Source organism: Anabas testudineus, chromosome 8 (assembly GCF_900324465.2).
Source record: "Anabas testudineus chromosome 8, fAnaTes1.2, whole genome shotgun sequence".
NCBI classification, from domain to species: domain Eukaryota; kingdom Metazoa; phylum Chordata; class Actinopteri; order Anabantiformes; family Anabantidae; genus Anabas; species Anabas testudineus.
This window is the reverse complement of record NC_046617.1, coordinates 5347203-5370888: the sequence shown is the minus strand read 5'-3', so window position 1 is coordinate 5370888 and position 23686 is coordinate 5347203. Positions and strand designations below refer to the sequence as shown.

Genomic DNA, 23686 nt, shown 5'->3' with positions numbered 1-23686 from the left:
ACTTTAGTGACTGTATTCCAGCTTTTATAATCTTGGATTATTTCTTATCTAAGAATTAGGAATTAAACAACTGTAAAAGTGCCAAAACCCTACACTACTGTACATGTTAACTGTAGTCTATATGTTATACTGTTAAAATAAGTTAGATCGGATGTATTCTGTGTTTCTGAATGGTGTCAGTGTGTTTCTATCTGTATTTGAGGGGTCCGGCCCTGACAGAGTCCCACCTCAGGATGTTTCTCCTCTCGACCGGTTCACGAACTGCAGCAACGTCATTCGCCTCAAATGAGAAAAGAGATGTTTTCTCTAAAACTGTTGACTCGTCTGTGGCCACTTGAGGGCATCTGTGTCCTCTGTGCCGCCTGGAAATCTCTTTCCTCATTTCAAGCCTTTGCCAAATTCCCTCCTCCTCCTCCTCCTCCTCCTCCCCTCCGCCTGCCAGAAGCCGCTCTCGGGCGGCGCAGGGCAGCATTCACACCCCGCTGTCGGCGTTTAGCGGATGGGGCTCTCAGCTTGAGCCGGAGGGAGGAGGAGGAGAACGATGAACGGTAACCCCTGTGCCCGTAAGCTGGCCCGGCGCTCCGGGTCTGCCCTGCTGGTCGCCGCTCTGGCCGTCCTGCTGGTCCAGACTCTCATCGTGTGGAACTTCAGCAGCCTGGACTCCGCCGGCGGGGACGGAGAGACCAGAAGCCGGGAGAAGCGGGAGGACCGATCCGGGGGGCTCAACAAAGCCGGCAGGGAGCCCCCACGTAGGGGTCTACAGAGGAAGGACGACCCGCCGCTGCCGCTCCGGAAGCCGTCCATTCGGCACAAGCTGCGGGCGGTAGGTTGAACTGATGTCTGCTTCATTATGTGTGGCGTGAGTGTAACTAGATTTTCACACGTGTATTTCCTCCACCGACTGGAAAACGAGCGTCTCTCCCCCCGAGGGGGAACCGCATGGTCGCTCCGGAGAAGATGCTGCTGAGCGTCCGCAGCTGCTCGCATGTTGTTCAGTCATTCGCATCAACACCGCTGCCTGCTATTGTCTCCTGTGTGGAGCGACTGGTTCATTGCGCCAGACTTCACTTCAAAATCTTTGAATTTAAGGGGCCCATTCAAAGACTAGTGTGCCAGGGTAAAACGTGACTCCGTCCTATTTTCTACAGAATCACAGCTATTGTTTTGGTGTTTGTTAGCAACCATACGTCCAATGTAGCCACAGCATTTTTACAGTTTTATAACTTTTAACCAGTATATGAAGACAGTTTAATTGTTCTACCCAGTTTTGTTTAATGCAGCGTTGTGAAGATAGCTTAAAGCACAATGAATCATATTTGTTTCATTAAGTGCCATTTATTGATGCCAATACATGCCGAAGAGAAGAATGAAAGGAGTGTTTTATTAAGATGTCTTTATTGTTATTTTTCAGTACATGTCATTTTTTCCAAAAGCAGGAACATTTTAAATAGTCTGCTTTGTCAGGGGAGTGTTGGTGTGGCTTTCGAAGAACCTCGACATTTCGGCACTTTCACTGTTTAAGGTCAACCTGTTATTGTTGTGGCTCTCAACTCTAAACCATAACATCCACTGTGGCTCCTCATATGAGGTTAACAGTACAGAATAAGTCATTTAGAGGTAGAAAGCCTTCACATTTGAGTCCTTTCTGCCACATTGGGAAATGCTTAAGCAACTATTCATCAGTGGAAAGAGGTCCCCTGAGTCATTAGCTTGTAAAAAGACTGTTGATTGTCAAATTAAAGGTGACACATTCTTCCGTTTTTCCATCCTTCCAATATTCAAGACCATGATGGTTTCATTAGTTAAATAATTTGAGTTCCAAATACATCTTCTCCTGTATGTTAATATCAGTATAATATCTAATTGTTGTACAGTACACCTCTGTGATCTAGGGGAAATTCCACAGTGTTTTTATTTTGTCATATTGCATGTGATGTGTTGCTTTACCTGGTAAAATCCAGGTGTTCTCCCATGATGTTAAGACATGAAAGTAGCTAATGTGTTGCTGTATGTGTGTGTGTGTGTGTGTGTGCGAGAGAGGGAGACGTGGGCTGTATTGCAGGGATCTATTTTTACGTCCTTTCATTACAGTTAAACGGATGCCTTGTGATCTTCCCTGTGTGTGTGTGTGTGCGTGTGTGTGTGTGTGTGTGTGTGTGTGTGCGTGTGTGTGTGTGTGTGTGATGATATGTCCTGACAGTTATGGGATTTTAAAACCATAGAGACACAACATGCCAGCACGTCTTACAAGACAAAAGTTTGGGAGGCAGAGGAAAGGAGGAGATGGAAGAGGAGACAAGCAGGATAAAATGGAACAAAAGCAGACGTGTAGGGTCGACGTGATAGCTAAATGAACAATTAGAAAGGTTTGAAATCATGGCTGAGCAGGGAAATAACTGCAAAGTGTTATTAATCAGCGGTGGTGTGTGAGTATACAAGAACAACTCATGCTGTGTGTCTGATTTGGATGCAGATCCTATGAAGATGATGGTGCCATGTAGTCTTATCTTTGACCAATTACTTGATGATTGAAATACTCTTTAGTTGCTGCCCCAATATTAATACATAAAACACATTGGGGGTGTTTACAAGGTTCCATTTTTATTGGTACTTTAAAGATGCATACTGCTAAAGAAATTCATCATAAAATATTATTAGACCGCTTCAGTCATTTGGGGACGCTTTAAGGTCTCCTGTGATTAACTGGGTAGGCGAGGGAGTATTTATTGGCAGGAAGAAGCATCCTGTTTCCAATAAAAGACTGGACATCATTTGAAGGGGCTCAAACTCGTCCCAAACTACACACTGTGTTTGTGCACTTGTGGGTCAATCTTTATGAAGACCAATTTGAGTTGTAGACCTGAAGTAGGGACAGGGTTTTTTGATTTTTATTTATTTATTGTTGAAAGTTAAAACCAGTTTGTCTTATTAGAATTAGGCTAAACTATTCAGTTTAGGCGTAAGAGGCAAGAAAATGATGACGGTTCGTGCAGGTGTAGAAAGATAAATTAGAGTTTGAGCGTCTTCAACTTTCACTGTAGCTTCTACAGTGCACACATTGAAATGCCACCCGTGTTCACCTTTATAGCAACTAGACTGCAGGAAGGGAGTGTTTACAAGTGTGTGCGTGTTTGTGTTTGTGTTTGTGTTTGTATGGCTATCATTGTGAGGACCAGCATGAATTTTTAACCATAGGAGTGAGGACGTTTTAGCGGGTGCTCGCAATGAGAAGACTGTTTAACGAGCAATTAGTTAGGGTTAGGCAGTACATGTGATAAATTAAAAATTGAAACAGAGTAGATTAGCATGGAATAGTAGGGGGCTAGGGAATGCATCATGTCAATGAGTGTCCTCACACTGACTGTCATACAAAAATGTGTGTGTGTGTGTGTGTGTACATCGTACTGAAGCACCATGTGTGCTGACTGTTGATGTCCAGTTGACTGTGTTTACAGCAATCGTGTATGGCGCCAGAGTTGCACAACTCCCACATTTATCACACCTTTGAAGGGCACACATGGTGCTTTAGTTCGATGCGCGCACACACACACACACACACACACACACACACACACACACACACACACACACACACACACACACTGACCAGATGTGTATCAGAGCTCATTCGCATCCTAACAGCCAAGTCCAATCAGATTAGAGGATTGGTTCGGATCAGGTTTCTCTGATAGGATTTATAGTTTCTAATCTAGTTTAGATTGTTCAGTAATCCCTAAATACTGTATGTGTGGGTGTGTCGGCCTGAATGCATGTGGATGTGTGTGTGGTATGAGATTAGACATAGACATATTTTTTAAGGCTTTTGAAAGCACAAAAAAACTTTTATCTTCTCATCCCAGAAATATTGTCCAGGTCACTCTGCTAAAATCTGCATACCTTATTATCAAAATTTGATCCACTCTGAATAAAAATGGCTCTGGGGATGGCAGTGTTGGTCTGCCAGGCCGCAACTTTGGTTTAGACGGAAATATCTCAACAATTAAAGAAGCGAGTTTATGACCAGAAGGTTGCTGGTTCAGTCCCCAGACCAGCAGGATAAATCTCTGTGAGCTAAGTGAAAAAGCACTTGTCTACTGAGCAAGGTCCTTAACCCTTTGCTCCATTGGAGCTGCTCAGTGTTAGCGGGTCAAACTAGGCAGCTTCCAGGTATGAATGTGTGCAAAGTGGAGACTTCTCAGCAAATCATCCATGAATAAATAAATGTTTTTATAAAATACAGAATTCTGTATTATGTACTTCAGTAATGCAGTCAGTATGTGGTTTGATGGGTTTGGTACAAAACTAACCTACACAAGCGCTTTACTGAAGCGGGATAGACAAGCAGCCACCAGTCCACGTCTTTGAGCTTCTATTGCAAATGAAACTACAAATGATCTGTTCTAGATGATTCTTTGTGCACAGCACACACTGTTCTCTATTAGCAGTTTAGCACGACACAGTGATGTTAAGCTGCTTTATGTTTTTTATTTTCTATTTTGTTTGAGATAATTCTCCCTAAATCTGACATAGATAGATGTACATTCCAGCTGTAATCCCTGGTTGTCCTGCCGGTGCTGGGACTACTGCAGCCAGGTTTCACAGCTTCATCCCACCTCTTATAACAGTCCATTTAGCTTACTTTCTGTCCATCTGGCTCTTTCTTTCTCCAGCTCTATTTTCAGCTATTTGTATTTATTTCCCCAGGGATATAGTATTTTATTCTTGAATTCTTAATAATTGTTCTTCTGATTAGATTTTCTGATATTCTTTTTTACCTTATTTTTAGATGCAATGAGACAGAAAGAAGACAGTGATCATCACATACATTTATAGGAGATTTCCTCTTTACAGTTCAAAAGAAATTCCCTTGTGATTTCACAGTGTTAAGTGGTAAATCATATCAGCAGGATTCATATTGTTGTTAACCTGTTGACAGTAAAAGTGTTTGTATGTCTGTATTTTTGGTTTTACTAGGTAAAACCTGGTTTATTGATAAAGATTCTGTGGTGTGCGCTTGCCCCGGTACAATTACTGAAGTAATTTTGCTGTTGTCATTCACAGCCTAGTTGCTGCATTTCACAGTGGTAAACTAGTATCACAGTAAAGTCAAATAAAACTAGACTGGATACGATAATTCTGATTTAGCTGTTCTGAATATCATGTGGTGCTGCTGCAATAACACCTACTGGCTGACAAATCTCTTCCTCGATATGTAGTGACTATGGGCGGATAGACTCTATAATATTCTACTGACATCATATGAGAAAAATATAAATGCACCGCTGTAACAACAAAAAAATATCTATATGTTGTGTATGCAGTTGCAAAGTAGTCCCGTCCCGGCAATCAGTAAGTTGCAACTCTAGGTTTTAGGTTACATGGCATTCATGAAAACACTAAAGGGATTTATGAATACTGGTAAAACGGTGCTGTTTTTCATCAAAACCTGACATTTGTGGCATATAAGGATTTCTCTGCAACAGGAATAAATTCTAGGATATATGTTCCTGCAGGTACTCTAGTACAAACATCCAGTACATACACAGACATAGAAGTGTTTAATTAATGCATAACTAGGGTACCTTGACGCTGTGTACAGCTTGGTGAATAAGCTCTTTATTGCTTTATATGAAGGTGTTTTCTCATCTGTCTCTCATATACACAACACTTATATTCAATATGAAAATTTGTGAAAAGAGAAAACTAAATGTCACTGCAAAGGAAATACTCTATATGACAAAACAGGAATGTAGAAATAGGTATGTAATGGTGATTAAACAACTGAAGGAAGTTGTTTAAGAGGGGCCTCGATGATGGAGGTGACCAAGAACCAGCTTCAATCCTCTGCAGAGAAGGGAGGACCTGGCAGAAGGAACATCATCTCAGTAACTCCCCATTAATTGGACCTTTATGGTAGAGCGCCTACTTTCAGTAAAAGACAGCTGACAGGCATTTAAAGGATTCTGAAAGCATGAATAGAGAGGGGAGTTTTTCTCATCCAATTTGAATTCATTGAATTGAGATAACTATTTTCTGATCCCTCCCTAAGTATTTATCTGGATACAAGCTTAAAGATGCAGCATGTCAGACACTAGACAGCCCTAATCCCCCATTGGTTCCTAATGACAACTGGTTGTTTTGTTGTTTTTGGACAAGAACAGAGCTCTATGGCACAGATGAATAAGATACAGTATATCAAGCTTTGGAAGCACACACATTGCTTATTAGTAGGAGAGATTCACTGTTGGGTATTTCATCCTGTAATGTGTTGAGATCAATAAAGAATTTGCCCCCACTTTATCAATATCGCCCATCATACCTCTCCTTCAGATGGTCAAGAGACTTTAATGACTATCTGAAATACTAGAAGTTTTAGACTTATCATTTTCAGTGTGAACTCAGGCCATATTCAACAGCTGTCATAGCAACAGTTCTTCTTTCTTCTACCCTTCCCCTCTTTCTGTCTCTCCCTCTCTCTCTCACCTCTTTTAATGTCTCTCGCCTCAGACGCCTAAGGGAACAGGCTCTCTTGTCTCTTTCTGTCGCCTTTATCATCGAGCAGCGGGAGGTCTGAAGGTAGTGTAGACAACTTCAATAAGAACCTGCTGTGGAGAGAGTCTGAGAGCAAACTGACTCACAAGAACACAGCAAGAAAGCAGTGACTCAGTGCATGTGTGTGCATGAGCATAAAGAATGATGTCTTTGTAGGTAAGTGATGGTATTTTAGCTGTGGCCAGTCTCTACAGAATGCACAGGCTTCTGGGAAAAAGTGTACCGGTTCTTACAAAGATCTGTGAAGGAACTTCAGTTTGTATTATACTAGTAAGCAGCCGAGCCAATTACAGCCAGACTCAAGGACATTTTCGAGTTTGAGTATTCTGAGCATTGAACTTCTAAAGAATTACATGCCAATAGAGGAGGGATGGTATTTTTAGAGACTTAGAGACAACATTAGGCCTTCGGCTAATTATTATTTCCATTCCATTCCCCATATTATATTAAGCTGTGAAAACTTTTTTTTTTTATTAAACTGTATCTGATCTGTGACTTGTACAGTTGCACCTTTTCTTTTCTGATTACTTATTTAATCAGCGGCTGATTAGTGTAGTGGTAACCTTGTAAGTCGCTTTGGATAAAAGCGTCTGCTAAATGTAAAATGTAAAAATGTAATCAGAAAAACTGAATCCAAGACCTTGAAATTAAGTATTGTTTTATCCAACGAACACTTTAAGAACGACAGATTGTTGTTGATGGTAAAATAAAATCTTTTACTTCCTGTTAGCAATTAAACTGCAGATTATTTTTGAGATTAATCACTTGAAACATATACACTCCTCTCCAAAGCCAGGTCCTTTATTTTTGCTGTAGACTGAAAAAATTTGGGTTCTGACATCAAAAGATGAATATGAAATCAAAATTTCAGCTTTTTCAAAAATCCTTTCCCTTAGCCTTTTGTAGGGAGTGTAGATATGTACATCATCCCAAATCCACGATAAAGTCTGAAGATCCAGTAACTCCTATAAAAAGAGACAGATTTGGGACTGTGATTAGCTTTTCCTCAATTCTGAACTCTGATCCTCTCTAACTTAAATCTAATTCTACATTAAACCCTTGACAAGTCTTAACTCCTAAAGTTAAGAGCAGCCAAAATGTTCTCACTTTCCCAAAATTTAGGTCTAAACCTCAATCTGGTCCTTGCAAAAATAGCTATTTAAGTATACACACACATTCCTTGAAGCTGATATTACAGATGAGATAATAAAAGGTTGTCTGCAGAGCAGGTGGCAAGAGCTGATATTACTGCCTTCCCACAGGCAGTGTGTAGTGTGTGTGTGTGTGTGTGTGTGTGTGTGTGCGTGTGTGTGTGTGTGTGAGAGAGAGAGAGAGAGTGATGCTCATGTACAAACACACACTTCATCCCTGGAAAATACAGATATAGGGCGATCTGTGGGATTAAAATACCCAACGAGGTCATGTGGCTATACTACGGAAACACACACACTCATATCACCACCTGAAGGTGGCAGGTGAAGGCCACAGCAGGTTTTGTGTCACTTTACTTTTTTAAGTAATAGGGAAAATTGTTGAATTCTGTCTGGCACCAATAACCATGCCACATTCAAAGTCACTTAAATCACCTTCTTTCCCATTCTGATGCACAGTCTGGACTTCAGCAGATTTGCTTGACCATGTCTGTGCCTAATGTATTGAGTGTAATACTGTGAGTGTAAATGTGAGCATTTTCCTATTTAAAGTAATGTACTCAATACATGTGTGCAAACATTAGTTTCAGTATTGGTTTTAATAATATTATTATTTTTTCCCTTGTAGGACATCTACCACTCTCACCGCCCTGAAGAGAAATTTCGCCTCGACAGCAACAATAATGAGAACTCAGTCCCCAAAGACTTTGACACCATTGACAGCAACAGCAACTTGGGTGCACGATCTGCCAATGATCAGCGCCAACAAGAGCCTGTTGGAAAGGCCCGACACAAGCTAGATAAGGCCCAAGCACAGAGCATTCTGGAAAAATCTGCTAATGAGGTCCTTAAGTATCCTCCCATCCAACCCAGGGCAATCAACCACAGTCACAACCACACCCATATCCATAAACCTCACCCCCAGGTGCCCACTGTTCCTGCACCAGTTCAGGGATTTAGTCAGCATCCACTGTTCAACCAGTCGAAGAAGTCAGCCAGAAGTCTGCCGTCTGATTTGGAGACGAGAAAAGAGCCATTGCAGTGTGATATCAGTGGGAAAGAAGCCATTTCTGCTCTGTCTAGAGCCAAGAGTCGAGAGTGTCGGCAGCAGATAGTGGAGGTTTACTGCAAACACAAGGAGAGGCTGCTGATGCCTGAGAAAGTGCCTCGGTACTGCCCCATAGAAGGTGAGATCAGCAGACTGAGGCTGCATTACAGGCTAAATGAATAAGAAAATAATAATAATAATAAACAATGCTAAGTTATTGATTTGCTTTTGGGTGTATTTTGAGATTCAGATGTAATGTGTGTAAAATGTATCTCCAAAGATAGATGCAATAAATAAGTTGAATGCTAGAACCACAGTGTATATATATATATGCACAGTTAGTCTAATTGTACCAGCCTTTTAGTATAAGGAAATTAATTTTTATTTATCTTATCTGTTAGCTGTGTTGCTATGATTCATTAGTGTTGGCATACAGGGTGCATTGTTCTTTGTTAAACAATGATGCAAATATTTCTGTGAAAAACAATTGAGAGGACACTATCAGAGAGGTGTCTAGAGAAAATGTTATATTCTGGAGCTTGATGTTAATAATGTGCATGCATGGGTTTGACTGGTATAGTATATTTCCAACATATAGCAGCTCACATTTTTGAAAAAATCTAGAGTATGAGCATAACAGAGAATTATACATAGTTTAAATCTATTAACCTATGATTTTAGTGCTGAATTAGCCCTTTATGTTAACACAGTGATTGAGTCAGCCAACAAATGAGAGGGTGACAGACTGAAAGACAGAAGGCGAAGGGGCAAAGGGGCGAACAGGCAACGACTTTGAAGTGGCAGATTGCAAAAAGTCAGACATTTCCAAATGTACCCTTTGAAAAACATTTTTAAACTGGCATGTGCCCATGCCATAAAGAGGCCATCCTATTTGTTGCCAGTTCTATTTTCAGGGTCTTTGAGCATGAATGGGCACAGTGAGGCTGCTCACCACGAGGATGACACTCATCCAGTGTAATTACAGCCTAATTAAACAATCAGTTTGTAGTCTTATTTCTGGAATGGCTGACTAATGATTTACTTGTAGTTATGCCCTTGGAACCACTCTGAGCTGTTTGAGGCTTAATTTATATGATCATAGGATGTGTTGATGATACGCTAGTCATTATATCCACAGACTGAAACTGGGCTGGGGCAGCAGTAACAGATGATTTGGTTTGTTCTGATGTTTGGGTTTGACTGATGTGCACCCAAGAGAAGAACAGGGTTATTCAAACTATGTCTGGTGTTCCTGTGCTCATGCATCTATAAGAGCACATTGTTGGCTGTACACAACATCAGTCCCTTTACACTCTTTACCCTGCCTCCCACTGTCTGCACAGCAATGCTCGACTGAGCAGTCTGATTACAGTGATTTCTAGTCAAAGTCACATCCCAGCTTGTCGAACAGTGCGTGAAGGTCACTAATTAGTCCAAGCAGGCCTCAACCCGTGCCATCTTTAGAGTGAGCGTGATGATGGAGAAGCATTGGGCTGTCAGTTGGTTTGTTTATACAAGAGACAGATTTAGCTCAGCCAGCCACAGATGCAGAATATTTCCAGAAAAGACACAAGTGAAGACTGTTTAGGACCGGAGTGGAGAACAAAGTTGATTCTGACATTGTGTTACATCTCACCTTGGAGGCCAAGAAATAAAAATCCAGCAAATAGCATTTTTGTTGTAAAATGCTAATCAGCTTATGCCAATCAATTTCTGTCGATCCACTAGTTGAATTGTTTTTACGCTCTGGACTGCAGAGTTGTTTTTGTTGCAGATGTCAGGAAAGAAATAATTTAGTTCATATGTACCCACCTGACATGAGGGCCGACATTAACTCTATTTTGAAAACGTCATTAAAGCATTGTTACATTCAAATCATGTGATCTGCCTTTTGAACAATGCTTCGTGTTTATGCAGGTAAGGCTAACGTGAATGTACAGTGGGATGAGGGCCCCTCAGATTCTGCCCCACCTGTGTCTGTACGGATTGCCTTTGTCCTGGTCGTACATGGCCGAGCCTCACGTCAGTTCCAGCGTTTCTTCAAAGCCATCTACCACACTTCACACTACTACTACATCCATGTAGACCAGGTGAAACAACTAGCTGCAATTCAGATATTGTTTTTGCTTAGAAAATATTTTTCCAATATTTTGTCCACTTCCCTCCTCTCTCAGAGGTCCAACTACCTCCACAGAGAAGTTCTGTCTATGGCTAACCTGTATCCAAATGTACGGGTTACTTCTTGGCGAATGGCCACAATCTGGGGTGGAGCCAGCCTGTTGACTATGTACTTACACAGCATGGAGGACCTTCTCAAAATGACTGACTGGTCCTGGGACTTCTTCATCAACCTCAGTGCTGCAGACTACCCCATCAGGTAAGAGCATGTGAACACAAAGCAGTTTAGAAGTGATGAGACAAATTTTTTATTGGAAATGTTCATTGTTCACATTTGCATTTGTGTATGTTGAGATACCAGTGGTAAAATGTTACGATATACAAGTTACTACTTGTAGTCATGCTAATTTGCTTAAACCTAATGACAAAAGGCCAAAAGACAGAAATGGTCACACTAAAAATAATCTTGATACATAAAAATTCTGTTAAAACTGAGTTTATTTCTTCCAGAATATACAACTGCAGAAGACTGTAGGAGATTTACAGGTCATGTCAGATTCCTGTGCCAAACACAGCATATTGATTTGTTAAAACACTATGTCAACTAATGGCCACTACCCATTGGCCTCACAGCATTGTTACTGTTGGTTTGTTTAAGGTCTTGTAGATCAGGTTACATGAACACAAGTACATCAGCTCTGAATGGACTGGGAGTCTGTAGCTTTGAAGAGGAGTCCTTAAATAGCTCTCTCACTGCTTGGAGATTTTGGAGATCTGTAGTGTTGGGCAAAGAACTTCGCTGTGATCAGTGGAGATATTGACTGATTTTACTCACTGTAGCAGCAGCTATAAAAAAGGGGGTTTGTGGAGGATAGAAGGATATGGGTTGTGTTGTTCCCAGGAAAACAGCTAATTCAGATGACGTGGGTCCATAAATACAATGTTAGTGCTCTTTTCTTCTCCAAATCATAAAAACTGTATATCACATTTGTGGAACTCAAAATATTTTATGCAAGGTGACATGGGGCCAGGTATATTCATGTGATATTCATCATGCTGATAATGGTTACATTTTGTTATATATGGATAGTTTAGTGGGTAAAGGTAAAGTTACTATCAATCCAAATCTCTTGTTTGTCCCAACACCATATGAAATGCACAGACTAATTTCACTGTCTTCGTCTTGGGGCCTTTTCAACAGTGACTCTCACTCCTCACAGTAGTAACAAATTCCGTTCAACAACACACTCACTCTGCTGTCTGTCCTCCAATGTGACCGTCTGAACACCCTTCAAGCTAAAATCCATAGCACAGCCATAGCATTAGCACTGCACCATCAATAGCTGTGACGTCATTAAGTGTGAGCCAAAGGAACACTATGTGTGTGTTTGTCTGTTGGTAGATGTGTTCCTCTCCAACTGTTAACAGAAGATTGCATCAACATTTTAAATGTCACACAAAATATTAACCATGTTACAATCTAGGGTTTGTGTGCATCGAACCGTGCAGTGTGGAAAATTTAGACTTCAGTACATGATAAAAGTTTAAATAAAATTAAAGCTATGCATACTTCAGAAATTAAACTTGTTACGATGTGACACCATCTATTTTTAACAATGAGAAGGCTGGAATTATTCTTTAAATCAGTAGATGCAGGTTAAATCCTTGTCTCTGATTGACTTTTTTTGCTCAGAGCCCACATGAGATTTATTGTGTGAAAAATGTCATCTGTCACTTGGGAGTTGTTCTCAAAGGTTAGGCCTATGTCTATATATATATATATAAGACTAAATAGCTTGATAAATAAGTCTTTTTGTTCACACTCAGTGAAAAACATTTTTTCTCCAGGCTGGCCCTAATTACAGACAGAAAATGTACAATATTTCTACAATATCCTAGATGACAAACATCTTACGTGATATCTGACCAATTCATCTTAACAACTGTAATCAAGTGCAATCAGAGCGATCTGTCTGTTGTCCTGTCTACCCAACAACAACAGGCTCGAGCACACAGCTCGCACTACATCAGGGAGTGGCTGTTTGAATGAGCTGCTTCCGTTTCAGGTCACACGCTCGATCTTGGCTGTTTTCTCTCAGTTGTAAGAGGAAGCTAAATAAACTGGTCCAGCTGTCCCAAACAGAATCACTTTAATTCCCATAAATGGAAGATTGTTTTGCATTGTTTAAAAAAAAGAGAGACTAATTGTTCAAATATTTAACTGCATCCTGTTTAGACATGTGTCCATTAAAGTAGAATCCTCCAAACACTGCTGAACACATAAAAGAGGGAGTTATTGACAACGTGCATTACGTGAGTCCTTTTTTTTGTGTTTGGTGTGTTGTTCTTCTCCCTGTGGCCAAACACTGATGAAAACACTAGTCTGGTCACGTCAGACAAGTGTTTTCAAAGGAATCTACAAACCATGACATTTTTTCAGAAATGGAGATTACAACTAAATTTCAGATGTGCATAAATTAGAGCATGAAGGAGAGTTAAGACTTACAGTGTTATTACCTCTACTGTTTTTAGTCATGCTAAGAAAATGGATGGATGTATGTTCCATTGTACAAATTAAACCTGCAGTTGTTTTCTTTGTCTGTCTGAGCCGGGTTGTCTATATTACAGTGTCAGTATCATGCAGGAATTATATGCAAATTATAAAGGCACCAGATCACCAGTAATTGCAGTTCATCCTGAGGGGAACATGAATATGTTAACTCAATTTAATGAGAAGCAATTCAATAGTTAAAGAAATATTCAGTTGAAAACTATAAATGTCATGGTGGAGTTGTAGAAGAAAAGTCATGGAAGGTCACAAACATCTGAAGCAAATTTCCGCATAATCTATCTAACTGCTGAAGCCACCAATACAGATAACAATGCATCAGTGCAGCATGAAGCTTGAGGTTTATTTCTGTGACCCACATCACAGAACAGCTGACTGACCAGGTTCAGTTTTTTGCTATGTGATTATTGTCTGAATTGATGATTGACGGTCACTGTCTCTCTCCAGGACCAATGAGCAGCTCGTGACTTTCCTGTCTAAATACCGTAACATGAACTTCATCAAATCTCATGGCAGAGACAATGCACGGTAAGAGAGAGAGTCAATAGCTGTATATTTTATATATTTTTTTTTTTACCTGATGACGAATTCATTGTCATTTGGCCACAAACTAAAAAAAGACTAGGAGCTGGAAGATGGAAAAACTATAATACCTGTCTCTATTTTCTCATTAGCTTTTTTTTTTAGATTCAGTGTATACACTAACGGGACCCCATACTATTAAAGATGCTGCTTTTTAACTGTGTTCTGAGAGCAAACTGGACAGTCTCTTTCTACACTATGGCAGTAAAATGTGTCTCCAGGTGGAAGCATGATGACTTATCTGTCAGTTTGAGAGTTGAGCTGAACACTGAAATCTCTATGTCCCCTCAGTTTTATCCGTAAGCAGGGTCTAGATCGTCTCTTCTATGAGTGTGACACCCACATGTGGCGGCTTGGGGACCGTAAGATCCCAGAGGGCATTGCTGTGGACGGAGGATCAGATTGGTTCTTGCTTAACCGCGCCTTTGTGGATTATGTGGTCAACTCCAGAGACGAGCTGGTCACCAGAATGAAGCGATTCTACGCCTACACACTGCTGCCTGCTGAGGTAACACACACACGCACCCAAGGAACCCCCTAGAGGAGAACATAAATATCAGCAGTCTCTGTGCTGACTGACAAAGCAGCGCTGCTGCTAGATGGCCAAAAATTAGTTTCTGTATTCACCTTCAGAAATAGACTGCTAACACAAAATTGCTCCCTGTTTACACTTCTCATTTCTAGTGTCTCATATTCACATAAATGGACCTAATACAGTTTAATTTACACTCAGTCACATACTGTATACAATATGTGTCTCCATTGCCAAAGTCACAGATCTAATTTCGTCCATCTTGGTTTCTCTGGGCTACATTTATCTTTCTCCAACCCAGTTAATTAACTGACAAAATCCATCAACAAAGAATAATTTCTGCTACATATTGTTATCAACAGTTATCTGTTTATACTTTTAAATACAACAACAACAGATAGATATAGATAATTTTATTGTAATTTGAAGAAAAATGTAAATAAACATCTGCGTCTTTCTGTATGTTCTCACACATTCAGTCATTTTTCCACACCGTGCTGGAGAACAGCGCTCACTGTGAGACCATGGTGGACAACAACCTGCGGCTCACCAACTGGAACCGCAAACTGGGATGTAAATGCCAGTATAAGCACATTGTGGACTGGTGTGGCTGCTCGCCAAATGACTTCAAGCCCTCAGATATGCCGCGCTTTCAGGTGAGACCCAACAGACTTATCCTTGTACCCCCTCCTCCGAAATGTAGTTTTCCTCACCTTAACAGTGATGATAGAGCTACATGATGTATGAGCAGACTTTTGAGCAGTATGAGCAGTAATGTGCTACTTTAGAGACCTTTGTGCAATATATAATCACTTAATCCTTCCAAAAATAAATACAGTTTCTATGTGGAGAATTATTAATTTTCAAAGAGAGGCATGCCAGAAGACATTTGATAACAGGTGAACTAACTTAACAAAAACCTGTTTTAGATTAAATATTACATGAGTCTTTTGTGGATGAGAGTGAATGAAGATTTCTAAGAAAGTATAGGGTTAAACTTTTCATTGACTGGCCACATTAATCTTGCCATATTTCGCTCGGGTGTGACTGTGAAATATTTTTGGGGACTTGTAGGCTGGTTCAGTACAACTACAAAGATAATGGTCATCCTGTCAGTCTGTACTGTCCGCCCTTTCTTGTCTGGGCCTCAGAGACTAGGGACCAGAATAGCTTCGTATTCGCAAATTAGCACCGTTGCTTTTACTTAGAGCAAGCAGACTTTGGCTCCCTGGTACGACAGACCCGAGGACAGCATCTGTGGTCGAGCTACTGATGGTTTCTGTAAGAAGAGCTGATCCTGGAAACAGCTGTACACTTAAAGCAGTTAGTATTTTTAGAGCTTTGTAGCTAGTTGCTGCTGAGGTTTCTAAGGTTGTCATTATCATAATGCCGGGGTACGTCATCTAGGAAAGCAGCTTCGAGCCCTGAATGTAAAGGTCAGGAACACACATGTACAGTAGATTTAGTATGATGTACTTCATTTCTATTGCTTAAACAGCAGAGACACTTTGAGAACAGTCTCTTATCATTTTTACAATTATTTAAGTTTGATTTTGTTTACTGTAGATCATTTACAAAGCAAAAATGACAAAGATTTCTTAAAAGATGAAGAAGTCTTATTGGGAAATTAAAATATCTATTCCTTAGTTTCTGATTAAATTAATGTCTAATTTGTGAAAAAGTTTGAAAATACAACTTTTATAAGTGATATTAATATAGTTTTAGACTTAAAACTATTCCGTTAGCTGACTGACAGAAAATGCATTTTCAAGAATTTAGATAACAAAAAGAATGTTGAGCTGATGCACCAGTTGTTTTATATAAAAGTAATTTGAATATTTTTGAGTTTTGGACTTCTGGTTATGCGAGACAAGTAATTTGAATATGTCCATTTGTAGTTAGACTTTTCATTGACTACAATTAATCCAGAAATAACAATAATAATTGAACAATAAAAATAAGAACATTGAGGGCGTTTGGGCTTTGACTAAATTATGCTGAAACAACTTCAACATGAGGGCCGCTGCTTAAAACGTATTTGGCTGGCCTCCTTTAAGCAGACATACAGTAAAGGTCTTTTTTTTTATAATTTTCCTCTGATCTTCTGATGAAGGAAACAAAAATCCTTGTAACCATATCCCTGTAATAAGCGGGTTCTTCTGTAGTCTTTAGCTGTATAAGAACACATAATGTTAGGTAACATACCCAGAATAACTCCTGAGATAAAACTGTTCAGCTGAGTAAAGAGCTCCGCTGCAGTCTGGGCGGTGCTCAAGGTTCTCATTAGGTTGGGGTTTCCTGGCTCGTTGGTGCCGACGGAGCCCAACCAAGGGTTGGTTTGGTGAGGTCACAGCCTTCTGATGACATCACAAACCACGCCCTTCATTTATTGAGCTCGGGCCACATGACACACGTGTGTGTGTGTGTGTGTGTGTGTGTATGTTTCTTCACAAATCCTTAATGATTTTCCATATGATGTAGGTTGGAGAGTTCTTGGATATACAAATTTCTTCAGGTGTGAATTGTTAATGATTATTTAGAAACTCACACCAAGTGATTAAACGAGTAAGTAGATCCTGCACTAATTTAGATAATAATTGTTGTGATGTGTTTTTTAAATAAAAATAAACATTTTTCCTAAAGGTAAATATTGGCTGGTTTTACTATCCTGTGGACAATAATCTAAGATCTGCTTATTAATTGATAATGAATTATCCTCACCACTTTTCCTTTTAGTACAACGTATCACAGGGCTGACAAATAGAGACAACCATTCACTCTCACATTTAAACCTATGGGCAATTTAAAGTCACTAATTAACATGCAAACTCAAGTCCTCCTCGCTGTGAGGTGATGGTGCTAACACACCATGCCACCCCAGACAAACCTTTTAACCTGAATACTGTACTTAAAACCAATAACTGTTGAATTAAGCATAACGTCTAAGGTTTTACTCAAATATTGGGACAGAATCTTTGTGTCAGGAACCTTTTGTTTAGTATGTTGGGAGTTTCTTGGGATTAATTTTTTATGTGTTTCTGTAATAGTGAGTACATTCAACATTTTAGAAGTGAAAACGAAGTGAAACATCGTGCAGAAGTTGCTGTGGTTCAAACAAGAACCCCAGGCTATAATGAACTTGTAGAAAGAATCAGCTCTTGGCAGCTGGTCATTCTTTCATATCCTTACTCCTACGGTTGTCTCCCACCACAACACAGATGGCAAGAAGCCAAGGAGCAAAGCAGTAAATCCAAACCCACTGTAGAACTAAGGCTCAGTGGCCAATACTATTCTGCTGTACCAACAAGCTCTGAATATTGTTTCTGGGCTGTTTTACTGCACCATCTCTAGCACCAGTGTCACTTCATGCTCTCAGACCACTTTATTTAATGTTTTCTTTGATACAGATCAGATTAGCAGGAATAGTCATGCAGATTTGTTGGATGTAAACACAAGATTGTGAGTAAGTTTGTGGCAGCACGATTCAAATAGTTACTGAGGCAAATGATTTACCCACCACACAAGGACACTCACACCACCACCACTCACCCATATTTATCAAGGGACAGCCATTTATCATTTGTTTCCTTCAAGTGATTTTAACTTGTTAATCTTCAGTTGTTTCTTGATCTTATACATTTATCTTTGTGGGTTATACCCTGATATCCCTTCGATTGTTTTATTGTCCACATTGCCTTTTTATTATTTCTATTAAAGCTGTGGTCTTACTGTTATCTTTGTTGTTTCCTTCTCTTTTCTGGCCACAGCAAGCATCCAGACCCACCTTCTTTGCCAGGAAGTTTGAGGCTAGTGTCAGTCAAGAAGTTATCAGTCAGTTGGATTCCTACTTATTTGGAGAATATGCCTCAGATACCCCTGGTCTCCATGCCTACTGGGAAAACATCTATGAGGAAGAAACGGATGGCCTTGCCAGCCTATCGGACTCCTTGCTCAGCCACTACCACGCCTTCGCTCGAATGGGACTGTCCCGCGCTACCAGCTCACTGCAGGGGCATCCCAACGACAACAGCTGCAGGTATAAACATAGACAGAGGCATCAGCGTATTAAGGAAGCTGGATGCATTGTGATTGTCTTGTTGTCAGTTTGTCCTGGTGGACAGCCAGTACTAAAACAACCCATTAATCAGTTTCCCCCATACACCACTTTTACATTGTAAAATACTGTAAAACCAGAGTCAGCACCTCTCAAACAGCACAAAGAGGCAATTATGAAGCTCTGGAGTATGACCCTTTAAACTATGAAAGTTGATGGTTGTAAAATGAACCCCCCCTCTGGGATACTCTATCACGCTCATCACGCTCACTCTAAGCAGGAATGACCCAAGCCCATTCCATCTTCCCATAAAATGTATTAGTACATATATGTTCATATATGCAAAATGTGATTTTTAACATATTAGCTACACTACTACTAAAACCATGTCCTCATCATCAACAGTGGAAAGGAATTACTTAATTTACCCCATGTTTAAGAAAGAACATTTGCTAACAATGGTAATACATAGAGTACATACATTTTTCCTGATTAATCAAAAAGTGAAGAGAAGTGTGTTTAGCTTGTGCCCTACCCTGTATTTCATTCAAAGATTTGTGAAATGTAGCGACCACATTATTTCTTTGGATCCCTGTTTTGTTAAGGTATCAATTATCAATTATCATAGTTGAGACATCAGAGGAGATACATGTCTAAGGCCTAGTAACATGCAGCATCACTTACTCCAATATACTAGAAAGTAGATTTTCCCCACAGTAGACGATGATTTTTTGTTTGTTTGTTTGTTTGTTTTTTGCTATGATAATGAACAAATTAACCAAAGTACAGGCTTGAGAGCAAAAGTCTGTGCTGGGATTGTTTTTGCTTTTGTTGAAAGACAGTTCTGGCCTCTCATACTGGCATTAGCTACTCAGTATGAAGTAATTTAGTTGTTCGGTCAGTACATTTGGGCGTTGTTTCTTTGCAGGGAAAATGTACGGCCACTTTCTGATGGGAGTGAGAAGCACTGGCAGACGAAATGTGCCTTTCCACTAAACTCACCACCACTGGTGTTTATGTGTGTTTGCCAGTCCAAATTAAATATGAAGATAACGGTAGCTTGTCCTGAGGTACAATCAGGCTTCAGTTGCTTTACTTTTCCACCAGTGTGTGTGTGGGGTGGAGACCCACAGTAGGTACAAGGACATACTTGTTGGAGTTTGGTTGGGGATTGGTGGCTAGAATGGGTGGGGGCAACATTATGGGAAGTGTGTGTGTGCGGGTCTGTGTGTGAGAGAGAGAGAGGGCGACAGAGAAGGAGGGAGGAGAGGGGGAGTTAAAACAGGACAAGTCTGTTCCTTTTGACCTGTGATTTTAGTCAGGCTAACTCTTCTACCCTAATGTGGATACACTTGAAACCAACATCTTCACGTCAAACATGGTTCCATCTATGTTAAGAAATTTTCCACATTGCAGGTTTCAGCCTACATTTAACAGTTAAAGTTAAATCTCTTCTTCACTTTATTGTTTGGTGATAACTAAAACTGTGCATCACCAACTACAGTGTGTATAGGCTTAACAAACAGGGTCTAATCCTGCTCCTGCTCCATTCTGTCATTTCTGACCCTGCGGTTGTTTATTTTATATCTAATGTTTCAGTACAGCTGATCAAACGGGCCAGGTTTGCTATTCACATATAGTTGTGTTGCTCTTACGTCAAACTCATGTACTAGTTTAAAAAGTGGGTTACCTTATTGCTCAGCATAATTACTGGACTGCTGCATTCAGTTTTATACTGATTAGAGAAAGAGTCTACACCATCCCAGCAGCTCAGTGAGGCTATAGCTTGCTACAGCAGAGTTTTGACTTAAACGCTAATGTCATCATGCCAGCATTTATACAGGGACAAGCTGAACTTTAGCTGGCATAATGTTAACCATGTTTATTATAGCACTTTAGTGTTGTTCCCTAGTATCATTTACTGATTAATAGTGTAGATTGAGTACTGAAAGACTGACCCAACAGCAGTTAGAGTGGGTAAAATGGCACTTGTTCTTTAAGATTACTAATATTGACTTACACAGTAAGTGATTACAGTGAGCCACATTTATGTGGATTGATGTACAAGACAGAGAGAAGGGATGTATTTTTATATTTCTCCACTTTAATGCAGACATGATCTAAGTACTGTGTGTGTGTGTGTGTGTGTGTATTTGTTTTTTCTCAGGTATGTGGCTATGAGTCACCCGGTGTCAGTCCACCTCTACTTCCTTGCAGACCAGTTCCAGGGCTACCTGGTGCGACATGTGGCCACTAACCGAGCCTCTGCACAGCTGGAGAGCTTGGAGACCTGGGTGACACCCAGAGACCACTTCGCTCTGGCCAACCCACCTCACCCCAACAACAGGCTGACACATATCCAGGTAATGTGTTGATGTGACTGAACAATATCAGTTCTACATTAAGCAGCTGTTACCAGACACCTCTAAGCTAATTGTGGATTCAGTCAGTCACAGGTCAACTCTGAGCCACTTCTGTTCCTTAGGTTGGTGCAGATTGGGATCCAAAGGAGCGTCTATTCAGGAACTGGGGCGGTCTGCTGGGGCCTGAGGATGAGCCAGTGGCCGTTCAGCGCTGGAGCCGAGGCCAGAGCAACCTGACCGCCACAATCGTGTGGATTGACCCCACCAATGTTATCGCAGCCACTTACGATATCCTGGTGGATGCCTCCGCTGAAGTCACACACTACCGGCCTCCCCTCACTCCTCCGCTGAGGCCCGGCCTGTGGACGCTGCGGGTCCTGCACCACTGGAACCCACTGGGTCAGACCAGGTTTATTGTGGCTCCACTGGAGTTCCACAAACAACAGCCTATAGAACAAGGTGAGCAATTTAAACTCTTACACTGTCTTTACATGCACATAAGAAACCAGATTACTTGTCAGGTTCAGGTGGGACACACAACTGGAACCAGTATGTAGTTACAGTATGTATCACAACATATTTCAACCTGTATAGAAAAACTGAAATGTGAATACTGACTATCATAACCTGTCTCACAGTGAAACATGACGTGATGAAGTGCCACATCAACCAAAAAATGTGTTTTTCATAATATCAACATTCAGTTAAACTCATGAGAACCTGTTGAAATCATACTCAGCAGCTTTAGAGGGGTCACTGTAGTCCACATTTTAATGGCAGATCTAATACTTAAATTACACAGATACAGACGGAGCACAGGCCCTGCTGTCACAGCTGTCAGCACCATGCATACATGTATTTATAGTGTCAGTATCCAGTCACTCAGACACGCACACACAGGGTCACCTCCAGCCAAATTAGCCTCCCCTGGGATTAATGTTTGATTTGTTTGACCTCCCCAGACATGCTGGTGTGTATGTGTACAGGGGATAACCGAATCTAAGTAAAGCCCAGAGCACGAATAGACAGAGAGATTTTTATGACTTGGTCTTCTAAAGTGAAGGTGGCATGTGACATCTTCTGATATTAGTCTGTGTGTAGAATTGTGATTTTACACTAGTACATGTAGCTCAATAACTGGTGTGTGTGTGTTGAAAATCAGCATTTTTGCATTGTTTTTGAACAAATATTATATCACCCAGGCAGAGTTCAGAATCGCAACTTAGAAGACTGGCTAAAATTTGTATCTAGTCAGATAAGAGTATTTGAAGATGTGGGAAATACCCTCAGAACAACTGTAAGTTTGTAACCCGCTGGGTTGACTGACAATAGGTTAATTGTTTAGAAAATCTGTAGCACTACTTGTCACCTTGGCATCTTGTACATGACTTCACTCCACAGACTTCTCCGTGTAAACTTCAGGGCAGAAATACATCCTCTTTGTTTTTTTGTTATCCTCCAGTGGTTCAAAACTATGTTTTTGTGATCTCACAAGTTTCGGTGCCTGGAATGAAACATATTATTACTACTACCACTGAGAACACGGCTCTGATGTTCTCCACTCTACGAGCTTTACACGGCACTGTTGGTTTAATGGCAGGCAAAGAAAAGTTGTTCCCATCCCATGTGTGTGTGTTTAGTCCAAAACTTATCAAAAGACAACACAGCTTTTTGGTGAATGGATAACATGGTTCTCTAGTGTGGTGGAGGGGAACGCCTGTCCACATAAATGTTCTTAGACCTTTAAATGTGATCTTAACATCCTCCTGTCTTTTTTTTTTTTACCCCCTTTCTTCTTCCCCTTGCCTCTTCTAACCCCTCCTAACCAGTGGATGCTCTGCGATTGCATGGTGGCCCAGCCAGAAACTCCTACATGGAACAGAGCTTTCACGGCCTGAACCCAGTGCTGCAGCTGCCGGTGAGTCTGGGCGCTGTGGAGGAGGCAGAGGCCAATGCGGGTCTGACGGGGGCGCCGCTGCATCGCTGGCTGGACCGACTGCTGGAAGGCCACTGGTCCGCCTCAGATGTCTGCTCAATGGGCCCCAGTGCCTGTCCTGTCATGCAGCGATGCCACCTCACTGTTTGGAGCGCCGCCAGCCCTGACCCAAAATCTAAACTGAGCCCACCCAGAGAGGACGGACGAATCAGGTAGCAGATGGACAAGCTGAGGGAGGACTATTGGACAGAGAAGAGGAACAAATGAAGGAAAGCGCAGAGCTAGTTTTTTTAGTGTTTGATATATATTTATTAAAAGTTTGTGAACAGTGGTGAGGAGGTGGGAGTGAAGGAAAAGCAAGGAACTTCAGAGACAGCAACAAGCAGAAGAGGAAGTGACTCCGAATTCTGCTTCAGCCGTCTTTCAGTCTGCTGCTCTCACCGCTGTTTGGGACTACAAACCTCTGTGTGTGTGTGTGTGTGTGTGTGTGTGTTTGTGTGTGTGTGTGTGTGTGTGTGTGTGTTTGTGTTTGTATGGCTGTTATTGGGAGGACCAGCATCAATGTTTAACCTTTGGGGTGAGGATATTTTCACAAAGTAAGGACATTTTAGCCGGTCCTCACTATGAGAAGGGTATTTAAAGAGAGATTTCGGGGTTAAGCCTACGTTTTAGGGGTAGGGTTAGGGTTAAATTAAGTTTAGATTAAACATGGTTAGAGTAAAGTTTAGGGTGAGGCAGTTGTGATGGTTAGGGTAAGGTAGTACATGTGATAAATAAAAAA

At 40.9% G+C, this 23686-nt stretch overlaps 1 protein-coding gene across 1 annotated transcript; it reads left to right on the top strand.

Moving 5' to 3' along the window:
- Nucleotides 1-493: 493 nt before the first annotated feature.
- Nucleotides 494-23686, top strand: LOC113172227 (xylosyltransferase 1-like). The gene is made up of 11 exons (XM_026375136.1): nucleotides 494-823; nucleotides 8332-8890; nucleotides 10669-10841; nucleotides 10926-11128; nucleotides 13886-13966; nucleotides 14312-14528; nucleotides 15032-15208; nucleotides 18320-18588; nucleotides 20774-20969; nucleotides 21092-21428; nucleotides 22799-23686. The coding sequence occupies exons 1-11, from the start codon at nucleotides 542-544 to the stop codon at nucleotides 23119-23121; spliced, it is 2817 nt and encodes a 938-aa protein (XP_026230921.1). The 5' UTR covers nucleotides 494-541; the 3' UTR covers nucleotides 23122-23686.

Bases quoted from the DNA above. Each gene is read 5' to 3' on its own strand.
- LOC113172227 (XM_026375136.1), top strand. From the start codon at position 542: ATGAACGGTAACCCCTGTGCCCGTAAGCTGGCCCGGCGCTCCGGGTCT. The intron at 8,891-10,668 runs GTGAGATCAGCA...GTGTTTATGCAG, and splicing joins TCGGTACTGCCCCATAGAAG to GTAAGGCTAACGTGAATGTA. The intron at 13,967-14,311 runs GTAAGAGAGAGA...ATGTCCCCTCAG, and splicing joins CATGGCAGAGACAATGCACG to TTTTATCCGTAAGCAGGGTC.